Below are 22654 nucleotides of genomic sequence, written 5' to 3'. Positions count from 1 at the left end.
AAGAGGGTCTATTAGCATGAAGACAAACACACACACTTGACCTCCCCGCCAAATTTCAGCCTCCTAGGGCAAAAACTGTGCCCGCTAAAGTGTGGTGAACTTTTTGTGGACCAACCGACCGTCCACCAGACTGACTTATTCACCTTATTCTTTGCCCACACATGGACGCTTCCGCATTACGTCATTTTGTAATAGTATTTCCGTTTTGACTTGCCAAAAACTCCGCAGGCAAGATGGCTGCGCACACTCCGCTCCTAAAGTGACAAAATTACTCCCCCATAAACTAACATATCTTGGCCAATACGTATGTAACATACAAAATAAAACAACCCGTAATATCTTAATTTTATGTAGAATGCAGAGGACATGTAACTGTTTAGTTAAACTTGCATTCCAGGAATATTGTGCTCTTAAGATGACGTTAGTGGAGTGGACGTTAGGTTGCGCACCTATGTTAGGTTGCGTAACCTATGTGCGATTCGAAATAACGCATCCGAGATAGAAACGTTATGAATATAGCCACGTTATAAACAACAAACTAACGCTGGTGATCCGTATGGAATCAGTGTTACTCGAAATGGTTAACGGTTATATCAATTTGGTCATTCAGTGGCATTTTACTGCCATATAACATAACTAACTAGTGGCTAATATTATTAGCCACTAGTGGCCTTCCCAACTAGCACTGAACCGGAAGAACAAATACGTTTGCGTTGAACGCGGAAGAGAGAAAAAGTGGGCGTGGTGAATAAGGTGAATAGAGCTGCTGGTCGCAGCTAAAAATCCCCCCCAAACTACTGTATCACTGAATCTCTATAACCAAACCACACACATTTAGGCTATTCTATGTGATCTCTTTTTGATAACTTATGTAATAACTAATGTCCTATTTACGTCCATTCACTGAGCCTCCCTTGAAACGGTTTGGAGCCCCCGCCTGGGGAAGAAGGCCCGCCTCCCACTTTGAAAACCCCTGTTCTAGACTGTTGCGGAAGAGTTTGAATTAGTTTGAATTGCATTCATTTAATTGCATAATTAAAATTATCTTCAATTGCAGTTTGTTTGCTGTGCCTTCCCTCCCTTCTCTCTGGCAGGTATTATGTCTCTAAGGGGGCAGTGATAGACCAGCTGGGAGGAGACCTGAACTCCACTCCTCTGCACTGGGCCATCAGGTGAATATGACTGACCACTGCAGCTGGCTGTTACGCTCCGGGTCTGGACCTGTGTCTGTCAAACACCAGTGTGTGTTATGCTCTGCATCATTCGTTGGGGGGGTCGACATGTTTACTTGTTTATGAAGTATTCAGTTATTTAGCAGGGGCATTATTATTATTAGTTCTAGTTATTAGCAGAGGGAGCCAAGTCATGTGACTCGGGCTGAAACCTGCAGAGATACCCACATCTGTCAGAGCAGAACTCAAGCCCAAACATACATCGATGGGGATTGGAGTCACATGACTTGAACTCGAGTCACAGAATTGCACGAGACTTTGACCTGACTTGAGACTTGTATCATTTAAGTCTAAACTGTAAAGTATGGAATGATCGACGTTGAAAATGACTCAGGATGTTCTTAAGCACTAAGTTTTTATTCAAACCATATTACATTGAAAAGTCTTGAGATATTTCCTTTCCTTTAAGATATTAAACTGATACTGGACTATTGATTTGTTCCGACTTGTCTTGGGGTTCTGCATTTAGACTTGAGACTTGACATTAAGGACTTTGGACTCGACTACACTTGGACTTGGCTCTTGACTTGATAGACTTGTGCCTAAAGTCTGCGCCGGTGCTTGTCGTCCCCCGGGGCCAGGCAGGGCCACCTCTCCATGGTGATCCAGCTGCTGAGATTGGGAGCGGACCCGTCGATCGCCGACGGAGAAGGCTACCGCAGCCTGCACCTGTCCATCCTCTTCCAGCACATGGCCATCGCGGCGTACCTCATGGCTAAGGGACAGGTACTGACCTGAACTCTCTGCTCGGCCTCACTCGCTCTCAGCTCATTTGTATAGCTGCTTTTTTTCTTCTTCTGATGTCCCCCTGGTGATTATCCTCTCATTTGCCTCTGTGCTTCCAGGAAGTAGACGGCCCCGACTGCAACGGGCAGACACCGCTGATGCTAGCAGCGCAGAAGATTATTGGGTAAGCACTAAGCAGCAACTTGCTCCCTTGCTGACATGCTTTTATTCTCCATTTGTTTTAACCCATTGATACCTGATGCAGCATTTGCGTGTATATCCCTCATTTGTGTGTGTATCCCTTTAAGACTGCGAACCGCGTCAACGCAGTTCGCGGTCTTAAAGGGATACACACACAAATGCTGCATCAGGTATCAATGGGTTAAGTTCAAACAGAACTACTTGTAATGTTATCTTACACACTTTTTTACACAGGTATTGCCTCCCCCAACACCGGTCATCGCCGTGACAACTCCACGGAACATTGTTTCATTGACTTTTTTATTTTTGTTTGATGGATGTTGGTGGTTCTGGCTAGTGTTCGAAAGTAAACCTGGTTCCCTGTTGTGTTCCAGACCGGAGCCAACCAACTTCTTAATCAAAAACAATGCGTCTGTGAGCGCAGTGGACAAGGTGAACAGGAACAGTCCGCTGCACTGCGCCGTGCTGGCAGGAAACGTCGACGCCGCTCACATCCTGCTGGAGGCCGGCGCCAGCGTGGACGCAGAAAACATCAACGTGAGTCTGACGGAACAGACATATCACACACACACACACACACACACACACACACACACACACACACAGAACAGACAGATCACACACACAGAACAGATAGATCACACACAGAACAGACAGATCACACACAGAACAGACAGATCACACACCGAACAGACAGATCACACACAGAACAGACAGATCACACACAGAACAGACAGATCACACACAGAACAGACAGATCACACACACACACAGAACAGACAGATCACACACAGAACAGAGAGATCACACACAGAACAGACAGATCACACACCGAACAGACAGATCACACACAGAACAGACAGATCACACACAGAACAGACAGATCACACACAGAACAGAGAGATCACACACAGAACAGACAGATCACACACAGAACAGACAGATCACACACCGAACAGACAGATCACACACACACAACAGACAGATCACACACAGAACAGAGAGATCACACACAGAACAGACAGATCACACACACAGAACAGACAGATCACACACAGAACAGACAGATCACACACACAGAACAGACAGATCACACACAGAACAGAGAGATCACACACAGAACAGACAGATCACACACACACAACAGTCAGATCACACACACAGAACAGACAGATCACACACACACAACAGTCAGATCACACACACAGAACAGTCAGATCACACACACAGAACAGTCAGATCACACACACACAACAGTCAGATCACACACACAGAACAGTCAGATCACACACACAGAACAGACAGATCACACAGAACAGACAGATCACACAGAACAGACAGATCACACACACACAACAGTCAGATCACACACACAGAACAGACAGATCACACACACAGAACAGACCGATCACACACACACAACAGTCAGATCACACACACAGAACAGACAGATCACACACAACAGTCAGATCACACACACAGAACAGACAGATCACACACAGAACAGTCAGATCACACACACAGAACAGACAGATCACACAGAACAGACAGATCACACAGAACAGACAGATCACACACACACAACAGTCAGATCACACACACACAACAGACAGATCACACACACAGAACAGACAGATCACACACACAGAACAGACCGATCACACACACACAACAGTCAGATCACACACACAGAACAGACCGATCACACACAACAGTCAGATCACACACAGAACAGACAGATCACACACACACAACAGTCAGATCACACACAACAGTCAGATCACACACACAGAACAGACAGATCACACACAACAGTCAGATCACACACAGAACAGACAGATCACACACACACAACAGTCAGATCACACACAACAGTCAGATCACACACACAGAACAGACAGATCACACACACACAACAGTCAGATCACACACACAGAACAGACAGATCACACACACACAACAGTCAGATCACACACACACAACAGACAGATCACACACACAGAACAGTCAGATCACACACACAGAACAGTCAGATCACACACACAGAACAGACAGATCACACACACAGAACAGTCAGATCACACACACAGAACAGATAGATCACACACACACAGAACAGACAGATCACACACACAGAACAGACAGATCACACACAGAACAGACAGATCACACACACAGAACAGACAGATCACATACACAGAACAGACAGATCACACACAGAACAGATAGATCACACACAGAACAGTCAGATCACACACACACAACAGACAGATCACACACACAGAACAGTCAGATCACACACACACAACAGACAGATCACACACACACAACAGTCAGATCACACACACAGAACAGACAGATCACACACACAGAACAGATAGATCACACACAGAACAGTCAGATCACACACACAGAACAGTCAGATCACACACACAGAACAGACAGATCACACACACACAACAGTCAGATCACACACACAGAACAGTCAGATCACACACACACAACAGTCAGATCACACACACAACAGTCAGATCACACACACAGAACAGACAGATCACACACACAGAACAGTCAGATCACACACACACAACAGACAGATCACACACACACAACAGTCAGATCACACACACAGAACAGTCAGATCACACACACAGAACAGACAGATCACACACACACAACAGACAGATCACACACACAGAACAGTCAGATCACACACACACAACAGACAGATCACACACACACAACAGTCAGATCACACACACAGAACAGTCAGATCACACACACAGAACAGACAGATCACACACACACAACAGACAGATCACACACACAGAACAGACAGATCACACACACAGAACAGACAGATCACACACACAGAACAGTCAGATCACACACACAGAACAGTCAGATCACACACACAGAACAGACAGATCACACACACAGAACAGACAGATCACACACACAGAACAGATAGATCACACACACACAACAGTCAGATCACACACAGAACAGACAGATCACACACACAGAACAGATAGATCACACACAGAACAGTCAGATCACACACACACAACAGTCAGATCACACACACACAACAGACAGATCACACACACACAACAGTCAGATCACACACACACAACAGTCAGATCACACACACACAACAGACAGATCACACACACACAACAGTCAGATCACACACACACAACAGTCAGATCACACACACAGAACAGACAGATCACACACACAGACAGGAGCGTCCCACAGGTTTCACTCTGTGTTCAAACTGTCAGCAACAAGTCACCAGAGGTCCATTCCTTCCCTGTAGAGTGACCAGGGGTGGGGAATCTCAGCCGATGTGGACGACCGACAAACTTGTCGGCCGAGAAAAGCTGGACTTTTCGTGGTCATCGGTCGTCAGCGGCTCAACCCGATTTCTGTTCTTTGTTTCCCTCCCGATCGACAAACAAGATGGACGACAGGTTGAGTCCAGCCGTGAAAAACGTCCTGTTCCCTACAACTGTCATTTGAACGACTACAGAAATAAACATCTCGCCAATGATGCGTGCAGAACTGTTGCACCCCTCGTTTGTGTCGGAAAGTAATTTCTGAGCGTGTTTTATTATTATTATTACGATTCTTATGATGAGACGCAGCGATGCTACAGAAAGCTTCTTGTCGCTTGTGCAGAGACACACCGTGACAGCTGACGGCCTGTGTCGCCTCTGTCTCGCCTCCCTCAGGGTCACACCCCCATCGACCTGGCCCACCAGGTGCACAGCCCGCTGCTCATCCACATGCTCAACCACATCAAGCAGGAGAGGGTCCGCTCCAACTCGCGCTGCCGGAGGATAGTCAACAGATATCGGGTACAAGAACACTGCCTGTCACACACACACTGCCTGTCACACACACACACTGCCTGTCACACACACACACACTGCCTGTCACACACACACTGCCTGTCACACACACACACACACTGCCTGTCACACACACACACACACACACTGCCTGTCACACACACACTGCCTGTCACACACACACTGCCTGTCACACACACACTGCCTGTCACACACACACTGCCTGTCACACACACACTGCCTGTCACACACACACACTGCTTGTCACACACTGCCTGTCACACACTGCCTGTCACACACACACACACACACTGCCTGTCACACACACACTGCCTGTCACACACACACACACTGCTTGTCACACACTGCCTGTCACACACTGCCTGTCACACACACTGCCTGTCACACACTGCCTGTCACACACACTGCCTGTCACACACACACACACACACACACACACACACACACACACACACACACTGCCTGTCACACACACTGCCTGTCACACACACACACACACTGCCTGTCACACACACTGCCTGTCACACACACACACTGCCTGTCACACACACACACACACACACACACACACACTGCCTGTCACACACACTGCCTGTCACACATACTGCCTGTCACACACACTGCCTGTCACACACACTGCCTGTCACACACACACACACACACACACACACAAGAACAAGAATTATTGAGTGTTAGGTCAAATTTGAACAGTCACTAGCCATTTGGCCGGTGGACAACAGAAGTTACTTTTGGACGCTGCTCACAAATCAGCCAAAGTGTGGAACGCGTGTGGAGAAAGTTCTTCTTGACGCGCCCCCTCTGTTGAAATGTTTCCAGGTGTTCCTGCAGTTCCTGCTGTGCGTCGCTGTGTTGGGAAGTGTGGGCGCCATCGTGGACATGAAGTCTGAGTCCTGGCTGCTCAAAGGCATCCTGCTCGCCTGTGTGATCGCCGTGATCAACCTCGCCGCAAGGTCACAACACACTAGGGGTGTCACGATACACTCAGTTCACGATACAATACATATCACGATACTGGGTTCACGATAACGATACGATTTTAACGATATTTTTTTAAACTTGAATAATGACAATATATGACTGGAAAAGTAGTATTTTATTTGAAATGCACAAATACAAAACATGCTGTTGTGGGAAATTGTTATTACAATAACAACTAGAAAAAACATGAGATTGGAGATAAGGCTTATCTTGAAATAGAATGAGTTACACCGTCACTTAGATTTACTTTGAACTAAAAGGTTTCTCAGCAGTATAAATTCTCATTATGCATCTTCAGTTTTTCTTCAAACTCAAACAACTAGACTTTTCTTAGTCTATTTTTTATGCATCTTCAGTTTTTCCTGTCAAGTAAACCGTTTTGCCAGAAACTCTCCTGTATAACTTCTCATGTGTCTCTTCAGAGACTTGTTCAACTGAACTACTTTCCACACATTGAACTTCAACAAACAAAGACGTTTCTTAGTCTATTTTTGAAAAAATAAAAATAAAAAAACAATTATAAAAAAAAAAACAATTATAAAAATAAAAAATAAATCGCGATATGAGATTTCATCTCAACGATACATATCGTGACGTTTTACTATCGCGAAATTTCCTGGGACGATATATTGTGACACCCCTACAACACACTCTTCTTTTGACACTTCTTCATTTTGTCTAGGAGAATTATTTTATTTTTATTTGATTTATTTGATTTTTTATTTATCCTTTATTTAAAATGGTACCGGTGCCTGAAACCCGATGGTACTTTAAAAAAAATTAAAGCAGATATAAACAATTTTTTCTTATTATTTAAAGAGGCCCGTAAAGAGGATTTCAAACGATAATGTTATGTGCCCTGTAATGTAAGTGAAGGTGCGTGCAGCGGCAGGTATTTCACTCAGCAGCTCGGGCATGGCACCTAAATGAGGCACTTAAATCTGCGTTGCAATTCAGTACCAGTGGTACCGGTTGTAAAAGTACCGGTACCATATCGGTACCCGGGGTTTTTGATACCCAACCCCACATTTTGTCCAGTGAATTTGCTGTGATGCCCTCAGGCCGGCGCTACCATGCGCCCCCTGGGAGAACTAACTGGTACTCCAAGTCTTTCTTCCCTTCAGCTGTCAAGACTGTTAAACACAGACAGTAGTCATTTTAAATGAATGCCTTCACTTATATGAGCGCACAACAGGCTGTACGTATCCTGTCTGTGACGAACAGGTTAGGCTCGTTCATACATATATAGATATATATCTTTTATTTCTTATACATGTTCTTATGTCTAGAAATACATGTATACTTTTAATTTCTTGTTCATGTTTATATGAGGCTGATCTGCTATCTCTGACATGATTTGTTTGTTTGTGTTATGTCATGCTGTTACGCTACGTCTTGTCATGTCTGAAGTTTGTAGCTCACTGTGCGCTTTTGAAGGTGTTGGGTAGGCTGTGAAACTGAATTGTCCTTCTGGGATAAATAAAGTTGTCTGAATCTGAATCTGAACTGTCAACCAGACATATTGCATGTTGCACAAAAGTGTTGCTCATCATTGAATGAAGAAACGTTTGCCTGTCTGTGTCTGAGCAGGAGTTTTCCAGCTCCAGGCTTCCAGTCTCTCCTCCCGGCGACATCTCTGATGGCTTCAGTCTTCTGGATGCTCGTCACCTGGTGCCTCTGGTTCCTGCCAGATATCCTTTGACTGTCAGCTCTTCACAGCCTGACTTGAGACTGAGTTGTTTGCTTCAAAGGGGAAATCCACCCTAAAACATGGTTGCTGTTCGGTTGCTATTTTATGGATAATACCTGTCCAATCGTAGGGGGCGTCCGGGTGGTGTAGCGGTAGATTCCCTGCCTACCAACATGAGGGTCGCAGGTTCGCCCCCCCTGTGTTACCTCCGGCTTGGTCGGGCGTCCATACAGGCGCGATTGGCTGTGTCCGTGGGTGGGAAGCCGGATTAAGGGTATGTGTCCTGGTCGCTGCACTAGCGCCTCCTCTGGTCGGTCGGGGTGCCTGTTCGAGGCGGAAGAGAACTGGTAGGAATAGCGTGATCCTCCCACATACTACGTCCTGCCAGCTCCCCGCTGTCAGGTGAAAAGAAGCGGCTGGCAACTGCACATGTGTCGGAGGAAGCATGGTGCTAGTCTATGGCTCTCCCCAGATCGGCAGAGGGGGGGCCTCCCTGTAAGGGAGAGTTGACAGGTCACTCACTGATAAGAGAGAGAGAGCTTCTTAACCTTTGACCCCCACATGGACCCAGCGCCACAGTTCAGGTGCTGTTCACTGTCAATGCCACCGCTCTGCTCTACTACTACCTCCGCACCTGCAGGACCGACCCCGGCTTCGTCAAGGCCACTGAGGAAGAGAAGAAAATGGTAGGAGCAAGCATTCAAATGGAATAATATTGAATATCTGTACACTGCTTTGTGGGTTCACCTCAGTTTCTGACCAATGAACGCACTCTGCTGTCTGTTGTCTTTTTTTGAGTGACAGACGGCTGTTTCACCTCAAACCAAGTCACTACAAGTATGTAGTCAAGACATCTGGTCGATTTCCTTAATTTCTAATCAAAGTAACTGGTGACACCTTGTGGCAAAACATAAAAAAACAAATTCCATTATTTCTTTTAATTCATCCGGAACCTTTTGATTGCTGGTTAGGGGCTGAACAGCAATCTGACTGGATTTGTTTACGTTGCTACGGTTACAGTTAGCCCTACAATGTAGCATGGATGCTAGCTGCGGATGTTTCTATGTATAGTCTCGATATCTTTGTGTATAAGTGTGATGAATGTGTGTGGTAGGCGGCTGTGTAATACGCAGGACTAGAGACCATCTTGCGATGGGATCACAGCAGCCGTGACGCCGATGACTTAAAGCGAACGTGGGCCAGGGTCGTAAAGTGGGGGCGGGGCAATATGGGGGCCCGGCCCCCTTGCTCGGATCACGCCCATTTTCCAGCTCGGCCTTCATTTTGATGTCAGCTACACACCTGTAAAAAATGTCAACACTGCTTCACGTCAGGGTCTTGATTCTTGATCTGGCTTATTTTCTGATGTGGACGTCATTAACTAGTTTTTCTCCTCTCCTGTCAGAACGTGTTGATGTTGGCCGAGGCCGGCTGTCTGGACCCCAGGATCTTCTGCACTTCCTGTATGGTGAGGCTCTCCAAGGACCGACGCACTTCAAACACACACACACACACACACACACACACACACACACATCTTCACTTTAACGGCACCACTGTGTTGCCCTCCAGAATAGAGACACTTGCACTGAACAACCAGCAGCACAGTTTCACATGTCTGTTTCACAGATAAAGAAACCCATGAGGACCAACCACTGCTTCACCTGTGACGCCTGTGTGGCCAAACAGGACCATCACTCCATCTGGACCAACGGCTGCATCGGTGAGATGGACTGCAGCAATGATTATGTTTCAACTGACAGATTCATGTAATAATTATAGCTGCTGCGCAGCAATGGGTCGTGGCCGGGCAAGTCTCAAGGCTTTGATGATAGACCATACGGTTCAGAAGTTATGGACCAGAATGTAAAGAGGGCTGTTATAGCTTCACCATCTGCTCAATTTGTGTAATTCTTTCGTGTAGAATAAAAGGCCCCTCTGTGCACCTCCCTACCAAGTTTCGTAGCTGTAGCTGTTATGGTTTCTGAATTACAGCTAATTTACTGCAAGATTTTTCGAAACCCCATGCAAGTCAATGGGGGAAAAAAATATTATGACATCACAATTGCTCGAGTGACATCAGTGATGGCATCACAATTGCTTGACTGACTGATGACATCACAAATACAACCTAATTGCCAAATGTAACAAGATTTTTCGAAACCCCATGCAAGTCAATGGGGGAAAAAAATATTATGACATCACAATTGCTCGAGTGACATTAGTGATGGCATCACAATTGCTTGACTGACTGATGACATCACAAATACAACCTAATTGCCAAAGGTAATTAAGGTAATTAGGCTATACACGGGGCCAGAATTCAACGTTTTGATGCACTGTGGGCTCAATTTTTGACCGATCGAAAATCTGGTTTGATACTTTTGTGTAGAACAGTCTAACGATGCAGATACTGAAGTTTGGTGTCGTTTGAAGAAAAAATGTGGGAGGAGTAGGGTTTAATCGTTTTTGCAGTTTTGCGGTCTTTAAACTTCATAATTGGCCATAGGTTGCATTGTACAAAAGTTTCCCCTCATTTAGGCGCACATTTCGGTGAAAGTTGCAAAGCCGTAGCACGTATGCCTGATTTTTTATGAATCTTTTAAGTTTTAAACTTTAGACGGTCGCTGTCGTGCCACCGTTAGGACTATTGGCCCCAAATTTGTGTCAAAGACGTTTGGCATGGGACTGGACCTTTGTGCAAAGTTTGGTTAGTTTTCATCCATGGGAAGTCAAACTTCCCGGGAGGAAGAAAAAAAATAAAAATAATACAGGCTTCGCTGGCCTGGCCACTAACTAGCTCGGCTGATGCGTGGCCTCGCCTGCCCTATTGGCGCACACGAGTGTGTGTTGCTCACTAAATCTTATTGCATCAGTGATGTCACAATGCCTCCTTGTGTGTGTGTTCCATTATGATATCACTGATGACATCATCAGTGTGTGTGTGTGTGTGCCCCCCTATGACATCACTGATCAGTCTTGTCACAATGCCTCCTTGTGTGTGTGTGTGTGTGTGTGTGTGTGTGTGTGTGTGTGTGTGTGTGACATCACCGATCAGTCTTGTCACAATGCCTTGTGTGTGTGTGTGTGTGTGTGTGTGTGTGTGTGCGTCCTTATGACATCACTCTTGACATCATCACTGATGAGTGACATCACATCATTAGCTAATTAGCCTAATTAAAAAATCCGGCTCTGTCAGGTCACCCGCACGGGTGCCCTTTACACACCCTGAAGGTTTCAGCCCGATCGCACGTAAAACGGCATAGCTGTGACCGAACACAGAACTCGAAACAAATAAACAAAGTCCACAATTTTAAATGTTTTTGACTGATTTAGAAGAGCAGCATATCATTACAATTTAACAAGTTATGAAATGATCTGACATGTATTACAGTATCAGTTTCTACAGGTTGAAGAGGTGAACACACTCGGCTCGGCGGTCTAACAACCTGCATGTGGTGTGCTTGTTCTCCATCAGGAGCGAGGAACCATCACTTCTTCGTTCTCTTCCTGTTCTCCCTCCTGATGATGGGAGCCTGGATGTTCTACGGCTGCCTCGTGTGTGAGTGACCCAACACAAGCACAGTTAGCCGGGCCATGTTGTTGAAATTAATATCATCAGGGTCATCGTAACCCCCCTTGCCCCGATAGTGATATATCACTATCCACCTTATTTTTGGCGGCCATTTTGCCTTACGTTAACTATGGGTTCTATTTCCGGTGTAACCAATTTAGATAACCCCCCAGCCCCTGACAAAAAAAACGTCTATGAGGATTTTACCCTTTTACAGCAGAGCCATTCTGCTCTACAGCCGTGTCGTTCGGGTGCTGGGATAACGTAATGCATTGTGGGTAGTCGGCTACTTACTTACTTACTTGCGCCTATCGCTCCTGGAGGAGCATAGGCCGTCGACAACAGTTGACAACAGTCGGCTACTAACTGTGGCTAATTTAGCAGCTAGCTAGCTATGTTACATGGCAGTAAAACGCCACCAAATTGATTTAACTTTTAACCATTTCGAGTAACACACATTTCGAGTTTCCATACGGACCTCCAGCGTTGGTTAGTTGTTTATAACGTGACTATATTTATAACTTTTATAACGGACTCCAGCTTCCGGTTTATAATTCGGGTCTGCAGCCAGAGTATAACAAAGGAAATGGCAAGCGGCAACAATGAGTCACGTTAAACCGGACCTTGTACCCACGATTCTTTTTTACAGTGGGGCATTCAAAAATAAGGTGGATAGGTATGGATCATGCTTGGAGAATTGCATGTTAAATAATCAAATCAACATCCATACCATTGAACCGAATGAGATGTGAAGTCAAACATGACTAAATCTTTCAAATAATATTTCTTAAAATGTATCATACCTCATTTAGTCAGTTTTTAATCCTTTTTAATAATACATTTTTTAATAATTTCAATATAATAATTTCAGACAGGAGTAAATAGTTCATCATGATATCCCAAAATCGTTACGATTATGATTCCAATAAAAGAGGATCAATAAGCATGTAAGCACAGTATCTACAGGTACTCTTTTGTGTACCTGAAGTTTTGTGCTTCCAAGTGGTCCTCATGCTCGTGTGTGTGTGTGCGCGTGTGTGTGCGTGTGTGTGTGTGTGTGTGTGTGTGTGTGTGTGTGCGTGCGTGCGCGTGCGCGTGTGTGTGTGTGTGTGTGTATGTCAGACTGGTCGAAGCACTGTCCTGTGCGGTACTCGGAGCAGGGGGTGTGGGGCGTGCTGTCGGCCCTGGTGGGCTGCTCGCCCTGGGTGCTCTGCGTCTTCTGCCTGGCCTTCTACCACACGTCCTGGTCCTCTGTCGTCCTGCTGCTGCAGCTGTACCAGGTCAGAGGGAGAGAAAATGTGTTGCAGACTGCAGACAAAATACATTTCATTTGTTTTGGTTTGTTTTGAACATCGCTGATGACGTCACAATTGCTCGAGTGACATCACTGAGTGACGGTTTTCACGGAATGGTCAGTCCTGCACTTGAATGTTTTTTTTTCTTTTATGTCCATAGCAAACACTGCAACAGGAAGTGAGCGGGGGTTCAATTTAGAATGTTTTTGTTGTCAAGTTAAAACCGTCGGTAATTCCGCAATAAAACAACAAAAGAAGTTGCAAAATGCAAAATCACATTTTCATTACTTCTTTGTCCGGCTTTAGGTGAAAATTAGTTTGTATCTCGTTGTCTAACTAGGGAGGCGTCGCGTTGGAAGTGTGAATCTGTCATATATTTCCAACTTTACCAAGCACAGAGCACAGAGACAGGCAGGCGACTGAAGCACGTCAAATAACATGAACGATACAGATCTTGACCCAACTGAATTTAAATAGCTGTCAGAAAACGGAGAGAATTAAGGTCTTTAGTGGCGGATAACTTCCGTCATCTGAAAAAAATCGTCACACACAGATCACGGCGTGCACACTGAGTCCAATGCGTTTTATTAATGCGTCGTTCTATTCGCAATTCGAGACACATATTCGTCATCTCCTGTATCCACATTACAACATAGCAGTGCAGCCACGGGGAGGCAGCGGGTCGGGAAACGCATGTTCCCCGACCCGCCTGTCAGAAACATGTCAAGAAAGCCCAGCATTTAAGTTATCCTATCTACAATAAAGTTAAATAAAATAAGATAAGAAAATAAATTGCACCTGTAATTTACAGCAGTAGCAAGCACACATGTTCTATGTGGCCAAAATGGACATTGTGCAACATCATTATAATGATAAAGTGACATACAGCAACAGCAATGATGAAATGAGGGTTCACCAGCGTATCTATGGGAGGGGTGTGGAGGAGAGAGGGAGAGGGAGTGAAAGGAGGAGTCTGCTCTCCCTGCATGTATCTATGGGAGGGGTGTGGAGGAGAGAGGGAGAGGGAGTGAAAGGAGGAGTCTGCTCTCCCTGCATGTATCTATGGGAGGGGTGTGGAGGAGAGAGGGAGAGGGAGTGAAAGGAGGAGTCTGCTCTCCCTGCATGTATCTATGGGAGGGGTGTGGAGGAGAGAGGGAGAGGGAGTGAAAGGAGGAGTCTGCTCTCCCTGCATGTATCTATGGGAGGGGTGTGGAGGAGAGAGGGAGAGGGAGTGAAAGGAGGAGTCTGCTCTCCCTGCATGTATCTATGGGAGGGGTGTGGAGGAGAGAGGGAGTGAAAGGAGGAGTCTGCTCTCCCTGCATGTATCTATGTGAGGGGTGTGGAGGAGAGAGGGAGAGGGAGTGAAAGGAGGAGTCTGCTCTCCCTGCATGTATCTATGGGAGGGCTGTGGAGGAGAGAGGGAGAGGGAGTGAAAGGAGGAGTCTGCTCTCCCTGCATGTATCTATGGGAGGAGGGGTGTGGAGGAGAGAGGGAGAGGGAGAGAAAGGAGGAGTCTGCTCTCCCTGCATGTATCTATGGGAGGAGTGTGGAGGAGAGAGGGAGAGGGAGTGAAAGGAGGAGTCTGCTCTCCCTGCATGTATCTATGGGAGGAGTGTGGAGGAGAGAGGGAGAGGGAGTGAAAGGAGGAGTCTGCTCTCCCTGCATGTATCTATGGGAGGGCTGTGGAGGAGAGAGGGAGAGGGAGTGAAAGGAGGAGTCTGCTCTCCCTGCATGTATCTATGTGAGGAGGGGTGTGGAGGAGAGAGGGAGTGAAAGGAGGAGTCTGCTCTCCCTGCATGTATCTATGGGAGGAGGGGTGTGGAGGAGAGAGGGAGTGAAAGGAGGAGTCTGCTCTCCCTGCATGTATCTATGGGAGGAGGGGTGTGGAGGAGAGAGGGAGAGGGAGTGAAAGGAGGAGTCTGCTCTCCCTGCATGTATCTATGGGAGGGGTGTGGAGGAGAGAGGGAGAGGGAGTGAAAGGAGGAGTCTGCTCTCCCTGCATGTATCTATGGGAGGGGTGTGGAGGAGAGAGGGAGTGAAAGGAGGAGTCTGCTCTCCCTGCATGTATCTATGTGAGGGGTGTGGAGGAGAGAGGGAGAGGGAGTGAAAGGAGGAGTCTGCTCTCCCTGCATGTATCTATGGGAGGGCTGTGGAGGAGAGAGGGAGAGGGAGTGAAAGGAGGAGTCTGCTCTCCCTGCATGTATCTATGGGAGGGGTGTGGAGGAGAGAGGGAGAGGGAGAGAAAGGAGGAGTCTGCTCTCCCTGCATGTATCTATGGGAGGAGTGTGGAGGAGAGAGGGAGAGGGAGTGAAAGGAGGAGTCTGCTCTCCCTGCATGTATCTATGGGAGGAGTGTGGAGGAGAGAGGGAGAGGGAGTGAAAGGAGGAGTCTGCTCTCCCTGCATGTATCTATGGGAGGGCTGTGGAGGAGAGAGGGAGAGGGAGTGAAAGGAGGAGTCTGCTCTCCCTGCATGTATCTATGTGAGGAGGGGTGTGGAGGAGAGAGGGAGTGAAAGGAGGAGTCTGCTCTCCCTGCATGTATCTATGGGAGGAGGGGTGTGGAGGAGAGAGGGAGTGAAAGGAGGAGTCTGCTCTCCCTGCATGTATCTATGGGAGGGGTGTGGAGGAGAGAGGGAGAGGGAGTGAAAGGAGGAGTCTGCTCTCCCTGCATGTATCTATGTGAGGGGTGTGGAGGAGAGAGGGAGAGGGAGTGAAAGGAGGAGTCTGCTCTCCCTGCATGTATCTATGGGAGGGGTGTGGAGGAGAGAGGGAGTGAAAGGAGGAGTCTGCTCTCCCTGCATGTATCTATGGGAGGGGAGTGGAGGAGAGAGGGAGAGAAAGGAGGAGTCTGCTCTCCCTGCATGTATCTATGGGAGGGCTGTGGAGGAGAGAGGGAGAGGGAGTGAAAGGAGGAGTCTGCTCTCCCTGCATGTATCTATGGGAGGGCTGTGGAGGAGAGAGGGAGAGGGAGTGAAAGGAGGAGTCTGCTCTCCCTGCATGTATCTATGGGAGGGGTGTGGAGGAGAGAGGGAGAGGGAGAGAAAGGAGGAGTCTGCTCTCCCTGCATGTATCTATGGGAGGAGGGGTGTGGAGGAGAGAGGGAGAGGGAGTGAAAGGAGGAGTCTGCTCTCCCTGCATGTATCTATGGGAGGGGTGTGGAGGAGAGAGGGAGAGGGAGAGAAAGGAGGAGTCTGCTCTCCCTGCATGTATCTATGGGAGGGGTGTGGAGGAGAGAGGGAGAGGGAGTGAAAGGAGGAGTCTGCTCTCCCTGCATGTATCTATGGGAGGAGGGGTGTGGAGGAGAGAGGGAGAGGGAGTGAAAGGAGGAGTCTGCTCTCCCTGCATGTATCTATGGGAGGGGTGTGGAGGAGAGAGGGAGAGGGAGTGAAAGGAGGAGTCTGCTCTCCCTGCATGTATCTATGTGAGGGGTGTGGAGGAGAGAGGGAGAGGGAGTGAAAGGAGGAGTCTGCTCTCCCTGCATGTATCTATGGGAGGGCTGTGGAGGAGAGAGGGAGAGGGAGTGAAAGGAGGAGTCTGCTCTCCCTGCATGTATCTATGGGAGGGGTGTGGAGGAGAGAGGGAGAGGGAGAGAAAGGAGGAGTCTGCTCTCCCTGCATGTATCTATGGGAGGAGTGTGGAGGAGAGAGGGAGAGGGAGTGAAAGGAGGAGTCTGCTCTCCCTGCATGTATCTATGGGAGGAGTGTGGAGGAGAGAGGGAGAGGGAGTGAAAGGAGGAGTCTGCTCTCCCTGCATGTATCTATGGGAGGAGTGTGGAGGAGAGAGGGAGAGGGAGTGAAAGGAGGAGTCTGCTCTCCCTGCATGTATCTATGTGAGGAGGGGTGTGGAGGAGAGAGGGAGTGAAAGGAGGAGTCTGCTCTCCCTGCATGTATCTATGGGAGGAGGGGTGTGGAGGAGAGAGGGAGTGAAAGGAGGAGTCTGCTCTCCCTGCATGTATCTATGGGAGGGGTGTGGAGGAGAGAGGGAGAGGGAGTGAAAGGAGGAGTCTGCTCTCCCTGCATGTATCTATGGGAGGGGTGTGGAGGAGAGAGGGAGTGAAAGGAGGAGTCTGCTCTCCCTGCATGTATCTATGGGAGGGGAGTGGAGGAGAGAGGGAGAGAAAGGAGGAGTCTGCTCTCCCTGCATGTATCTATGGGAGGGCTGTGGAGGAGAGAGGGAGAGGGAGTGAAAGGAGGAGTCTGCTCTCCCTGCATGTATCTATGGGAGGGCTGTGGAGGAGAGAGGGAGTGAAAGGAGGAGTCTGCTCTCCCTGCATGTATCTATGGGAGGGGTGTGGAGGAGAGAGGGAGAGGGAGAGAAAGGAGGAGTCTGCTCTCCCTGCATGTATCTATGGGAGGAGGGGTGTGGAGGAGAGAGGGAGAGGGAGTGAAAGGAGGAGTCTGCTCTCCCTGCATGTATCTATGGGAGGGGTGTGGAGGAGAGAGGGAGAGGGAGAGAAAGGAGGAGTCTGCTCTCCCTGCATGTATCTATGGGAGGGGTGTGGAGGAGAGAGGGAGAGGGAGTGAAAGGAGGAGTCTGCTCTCCCTGCATGTATCTATGGGAGGGGTGTGGAGGAGAGAGGGAGAGGGAGTGAAAGGAGGAGTCTGCTCTCCCTGCATGTATCTATGGGAGGAGGGGTGTGGAGGAGAGAGGGAGAGGGAGTGAAAGGAGGAGTCTGCTCTCCCTGCATGTATCTATGGGAGGGGTGTGGAGGAGAGAGGGAGAGGGAGTGAAAGGAGGAGTCTGCTCTCCCTGCATGTATCTATGGGAGGGGTGTGTCTGTGGAGGAGAGAGGGAGAGGGAGTGAAAGGAGGAGTCTGCTCTCCCTGCATGTATCTATGAGAGGGGTGTGGAGGAGAGAGGGAGAGGGAGTGAAAGGAGGAGTCTGCTCTCCCTGCATGTATCTATGAGAGGGGTGTGGAGGAGAGAGGGAGAGGGAGAGAAAGGAGGAGTCTGCTCTCCCTGCATGTACGTGACTTATTATACATGCTAATTGCAGTGGGCACAAAAGACCTCCTGTAACGTTCTTTAGTGCAGGAGAGCTGCTGGAGCCTCTGACTGAACATTAAGATCACAACAGTAAGATCACAGTTGCTCGAGTGACATCACCGATGAAATCACACCTGCCCGAGTGACATCACAGTTGCGCAATTCACAGTTGGGAAAAACACACTGTCTGCGTCACTTTCGCGACTGACAGACACCCAGACATCGCCCACCCACTGATGGGTGACGCTCGAGTGACATCACAGTTAAACAATTGCAGAATGCATTCAACACACACACACACACGGAAATCTGCACGTGTGACATCACTTCCATCACAAATCGTGACGGACACCACTAGGGCTGTCACTTTTCTTTCGAAATTTGAATTTAACTTTGAATGTGGGGGAGGAGGGCATGTTCGAATGTATAATTGACCTGTTCGATTTTTTTTTTTATTATTATTAAATAAAATAAAAAATTTAATTAACCAACTGCTGCTTGCTGGTAATGTTAATCCCATGTCAGAAAAAGTCTCCAGATTTGTCGCGTTAGTCTCTTCTGAGAAAGATTGTCTCCAGGGTCTGAAAAGTTGTCTCGAGTTGGATGCAGCCAAGTTTGTGAGGCAGTGTTGTGACTGTGAGCGTCCAAGCTAACACGTTGGGCCGATCGATGCCCAGTGCCCTTGCCTGCAAAAAAAAAAAAAAGATTAACCAAAAAACTTTGAATATATTCGAACATTTTGTGGGCAATTAAAGTTCGTTCGAACTTTATTTTGGGAAAAAGTGACAGCCCTAGACACCACCCACACAGACAGACAGAACCCAGATAGCCCGAACCCAGACAGACAGAACCCAGACAGACAGACAGATAGACACCACTTACCCAATTCTATCTTACATACTTTATATTTTCCAGCTGTGACTAAAGTGTCTCCGTTGCGTCTCCAGGTTGCGTTCCTGGGCCTGACCACAGCAGAGAGGACCAGCCTGACGCATCACCAGAGGAAACTCCCACAATCCATCTCACTGAGACAGAACCCCTACAAGTGAGTTCAGATAGCCCCGCCTTTCTTACTCAGCGTGTCCCTGTAGAGTATGTTGGCAACTTGAAAAATCTGCGTCTCCATCTTAACTGTTTCTATAATTGGTTGCATTTATATACTGTAGCACTTTTCTAAGTACAGTACTCAAAGTGCTTCACGTATCAGCGGAGGGAGGGGGAGGACTCAACTCATCCACCAGCGATGTGGAGCACCCACCTGGATGATGCACGGCAGCCATTTTGCACCAGAACGCTCAGCACACATCAGCTGTCATGAGGACTGAATGTGCCAATGAGATATGGAGGGATGGTTAGGTGGCCATGATGGAAGGAAGGGCCGTGTGGGAATTTAGCAGTGAGTAAGCCCGCCCCCTTCCCTCTGAGGATGCGGAAGTGAATTGAAAAGCTGGAGTTCCTCGAATGGCCACTAGGCGTCGGGGGCAGTAGGCATTCCCTACTGAAATTCCCTACCTAAAATGCCCGACTTTGTAAGATGATTAAACATCTTTCCAGTGAGGGGCGAAACACGGTTTTGGTCTATATAGCTAATTACACCTTTTCATAACAACTGTTGGGGGTAATTTTTTATATAACTCGCCCGTTTTTGAGTAAAATATATGATAGAAAAGGGGGTGATTGACAGATCGCCTGTCCAGTGATCACGCAGCTCGCGGAGCTGCGGCTCTGGGAAACCCCTCTCACGTGAGGTGCGGAAGGACTCAACCCATTCCCTCCCACTCTGCTGACGAAAAATCAAGATGGTGACACCCTCCGTTTGAACTCCGCCAGGAAAGCGAAATTTAAGGGGATAGATACGTCCATATTATTTATGTCTATGGAATTTGGCCAGGGCACCGGGGTTACGCCCCCCAGGGCGCCAGGGTTCCACCCCTACTCTTGACTGACCACTGAGAGTCAGGACCTCGGTTTAACGTCTCATCCGAAGTGCTCGCTCATAGGCCAGAGTCCCTGTCTCTGCCCTGGGGCATTGGAGAGCTTTTCATGAGATCAGAGGGAAGAGCACCTGCTTCTTTCTGGTCCTCCAACACCACTTCCAGCACCATGCGGTCGGTCTCCCATCCAAGAACTGACCAGAGTTAGCTTGGCTTCCCCCTGCAAGCCCGCAATGTGGCGCAGGAGCCATGGCGCCAGCAAACCACCAACTACTGGATTTCATGCTTAGGATTACCTGCCTAGGATGCCTAGGATTACATGCCTAGGATGCCTAGGATTACCTGCACTGAATCACCTGCACCGACTCACAGCCGCGCTGATATACAGTATATCATGTGATTATTGCTTATTGATCGCTGTGTTTTCCCCTGGTCATCTCTCTGTCTGCAGTCTGGGTGTCGTGAGGAACCTGGTGTCCTTCTTCAAGCTGCGCTGTTGCGGACTGTTCAAGCCGGCCGTCATCGACTGGACCCAGCAGTTCCCGCCGGGCCGTGACCAGCACATGTTCGGACCCCCCGACATGGTCTGACCCCCCCCCCCCCCCCCCCCTCCCACAGTGTCAGGGGTCCGATGCTACACAGTGGTTCTGGACCAAAAAGCACAGAGCTTATTTATTTATTTTTGTACTCTTCTGCTCCTGGTGGAGAGAGACCACTCGGCTACAGGGGGAGGGAAGACGAGGCGACGTGTAGTGATTGTTGTGTTCGGTTGCTCTTTGTACAGACTGCTGCTGCCTTATACTTGACCAGAAGAAGTGAAATGAAAAAAACCCACAGATGTTTTAGTTTGGGTGAGTTTAACTCCACGTTTAAAGGCCTAAATTGTATATGAAGTTTTTAATAGATTTTTTTTTTATACATATATATATATATATATATAAATGCGTCAAGCCTATTTTTATCATGGTTTCTGGAGGATGAATCTTTGTAAATGTATGTTTTCTGACTTTTGTAAAAGAGGCATGCGTTTAATAATGAATAACCACTATATGGTACTCTGAAATAGCAATGTTGTGCCAGTCTTTAGGTCTGTTGAATTCAGTCTGGCAGCATCTTGGGTTGTGCGTCTTCTTCTTGTAAAAAATAGTTGCTTGAATTAATGGCGACGAGAACGGCCGTTAACAAAGCTACAGTACGGATATCTGGCGCAACGTTGCGTTATTTGATTCCGTTTCATCCGTTTACAAGCACACGACTTCTGCGTGTCACCGCCCCGATCTGCACGGAGCGAAGCGGATAGAGACTGAGTCTACAATTCTCCAGTCTCCTCTAGCAGAGCAACAGATCATAGAATCACCGATTTGGGTTTTTTTTTTATCATGGAAGGAAGAGACACAACCCAAGATGAAGGTGACCAGACATCCCCGATTTCCGGGTACAGTCCCCCCGTTTTTGGTGACCTGTCTCCAGCTGCACCTGTCCTCCGAAAATATCCTCCTGATTTTCTACTCCTCATGCACAGCTGAAATTACTGTCTTGCTACTCCTCATGCACAGCTGACATTACTGTCTTTCAGAGGCTCCAGCAGGCTCATTTTTAAAGCTAGAGTAAAGATACTTACAGTATATCATATTTGTCCCAGCTGGAAATGTCTCCGATTTTCATTTCAGAAATCTGGTCACCTTAAATACTAGCAGAGTTCAACAACACGTCAGCTGTTTCTCTGTACTAGACTCATGCATGCGGTCTCACAGCAGCTGTTCCCCTTTGAGAAACCTGTGTCCTGCTTTTCCTTTCAGATAGTCCTGTGCTCTGTTGGAAACACAGCATGTAGGCTACTCAGTGTGTGCTAAGGACAGCCTCGTCTCTCAGCAGTGATGATTCACTCTGTGTGCTTTAGCTATGGCCAAGTCACAGCGTTTGTTTTAGGTATTGGGACGTTTTCATCTGATCCATCAGTAACCACAGAGCGCTTTGTGTCATCAGGTCGCTGCACTGGATACTGCAAGAAATAAATGCAAGGATGTTTGTTTGTTTCACTTTGGTTTTTCATGCCTGTGTTCTTTCCATTCACATCTCACCACTCGGAAACACACACGTTTTATTTCTAATAAAACCCTTTTTAGGAATGTTGCCATTG

General features: G+C 47.6%; 1 protein-coding gene across 1 annotated transcript in view; it reads left to right on the top strand.

The window, feature by feature from the left end:
- The window catches only part of LOC310791036 (putative palmitoyltransferase ZDHHC13), a 32478-nt gene extending 10624 nt beyond the window's left edge, over positions 1-21854 (top strand). Inside the window, exons 4-17 of the mRNA XM_083652750.1 lie at positions 1095-1172; positions 1814-1958; positions 2078-2142; positions 2534-2696; positions 5897-6022; positions 6875-7008; positions 8627-8729; positions 9290-9412; positions 10132-10194; positions 10356-10449; positions 12205-12288; positions 13423-13580; positions 19528-19625; positions 20966-21854. Coding sequence (XP_083508876.1) covers positions 1095-1172; positions 1814-1958; positions 2078-2142; positions 2534-2696; positions 5897-6022; positions 6875-7008; positions 8627-8729; positions 9290-9412; positions 10132-10194; positions 10356-10449; positions 12205-12288; positions 13423-13580; positions 19528-19625; positions 20966-21104 — 1573 coding nt within the window. The 3' untranslated portion in view covers positions 21105-21854. The remainder of the gene's footprint in view (positions 1-1094; positions 1173-1813; positions 1959-2077; positions 2143-2533; positions 2697-5896; positions 6023-6874; positions 7009-8626; positions 8730-9289; positions 9413-10131; positions 10195-10355; positions 10450-12204; positions 12289-13422; positions 13581-19527; positions 19626-20965) is intronic.
- The last annotated feature ends 800 nt before the right edge of the window (positions 21855-22654 follow it).

The sequence above is a fragment of the Poromitra crassiceps genome (assembly GCF_964638095.1).
Source record: "Poromitra crassiceps genome assembly, chromosome: 16".
In the NCBI taxonomy this organism is placed as follows: Eukaryota; Metazoa; Chordata; class Actinopteri; order Beryciformes; family Melamphaidae; genus Poromitra; species Poromitra crassiceps.
Note: the sequence above shows the minus strand (reverse complement) of the source record. Positions and strands in the feature narration are given on the sequence as shown.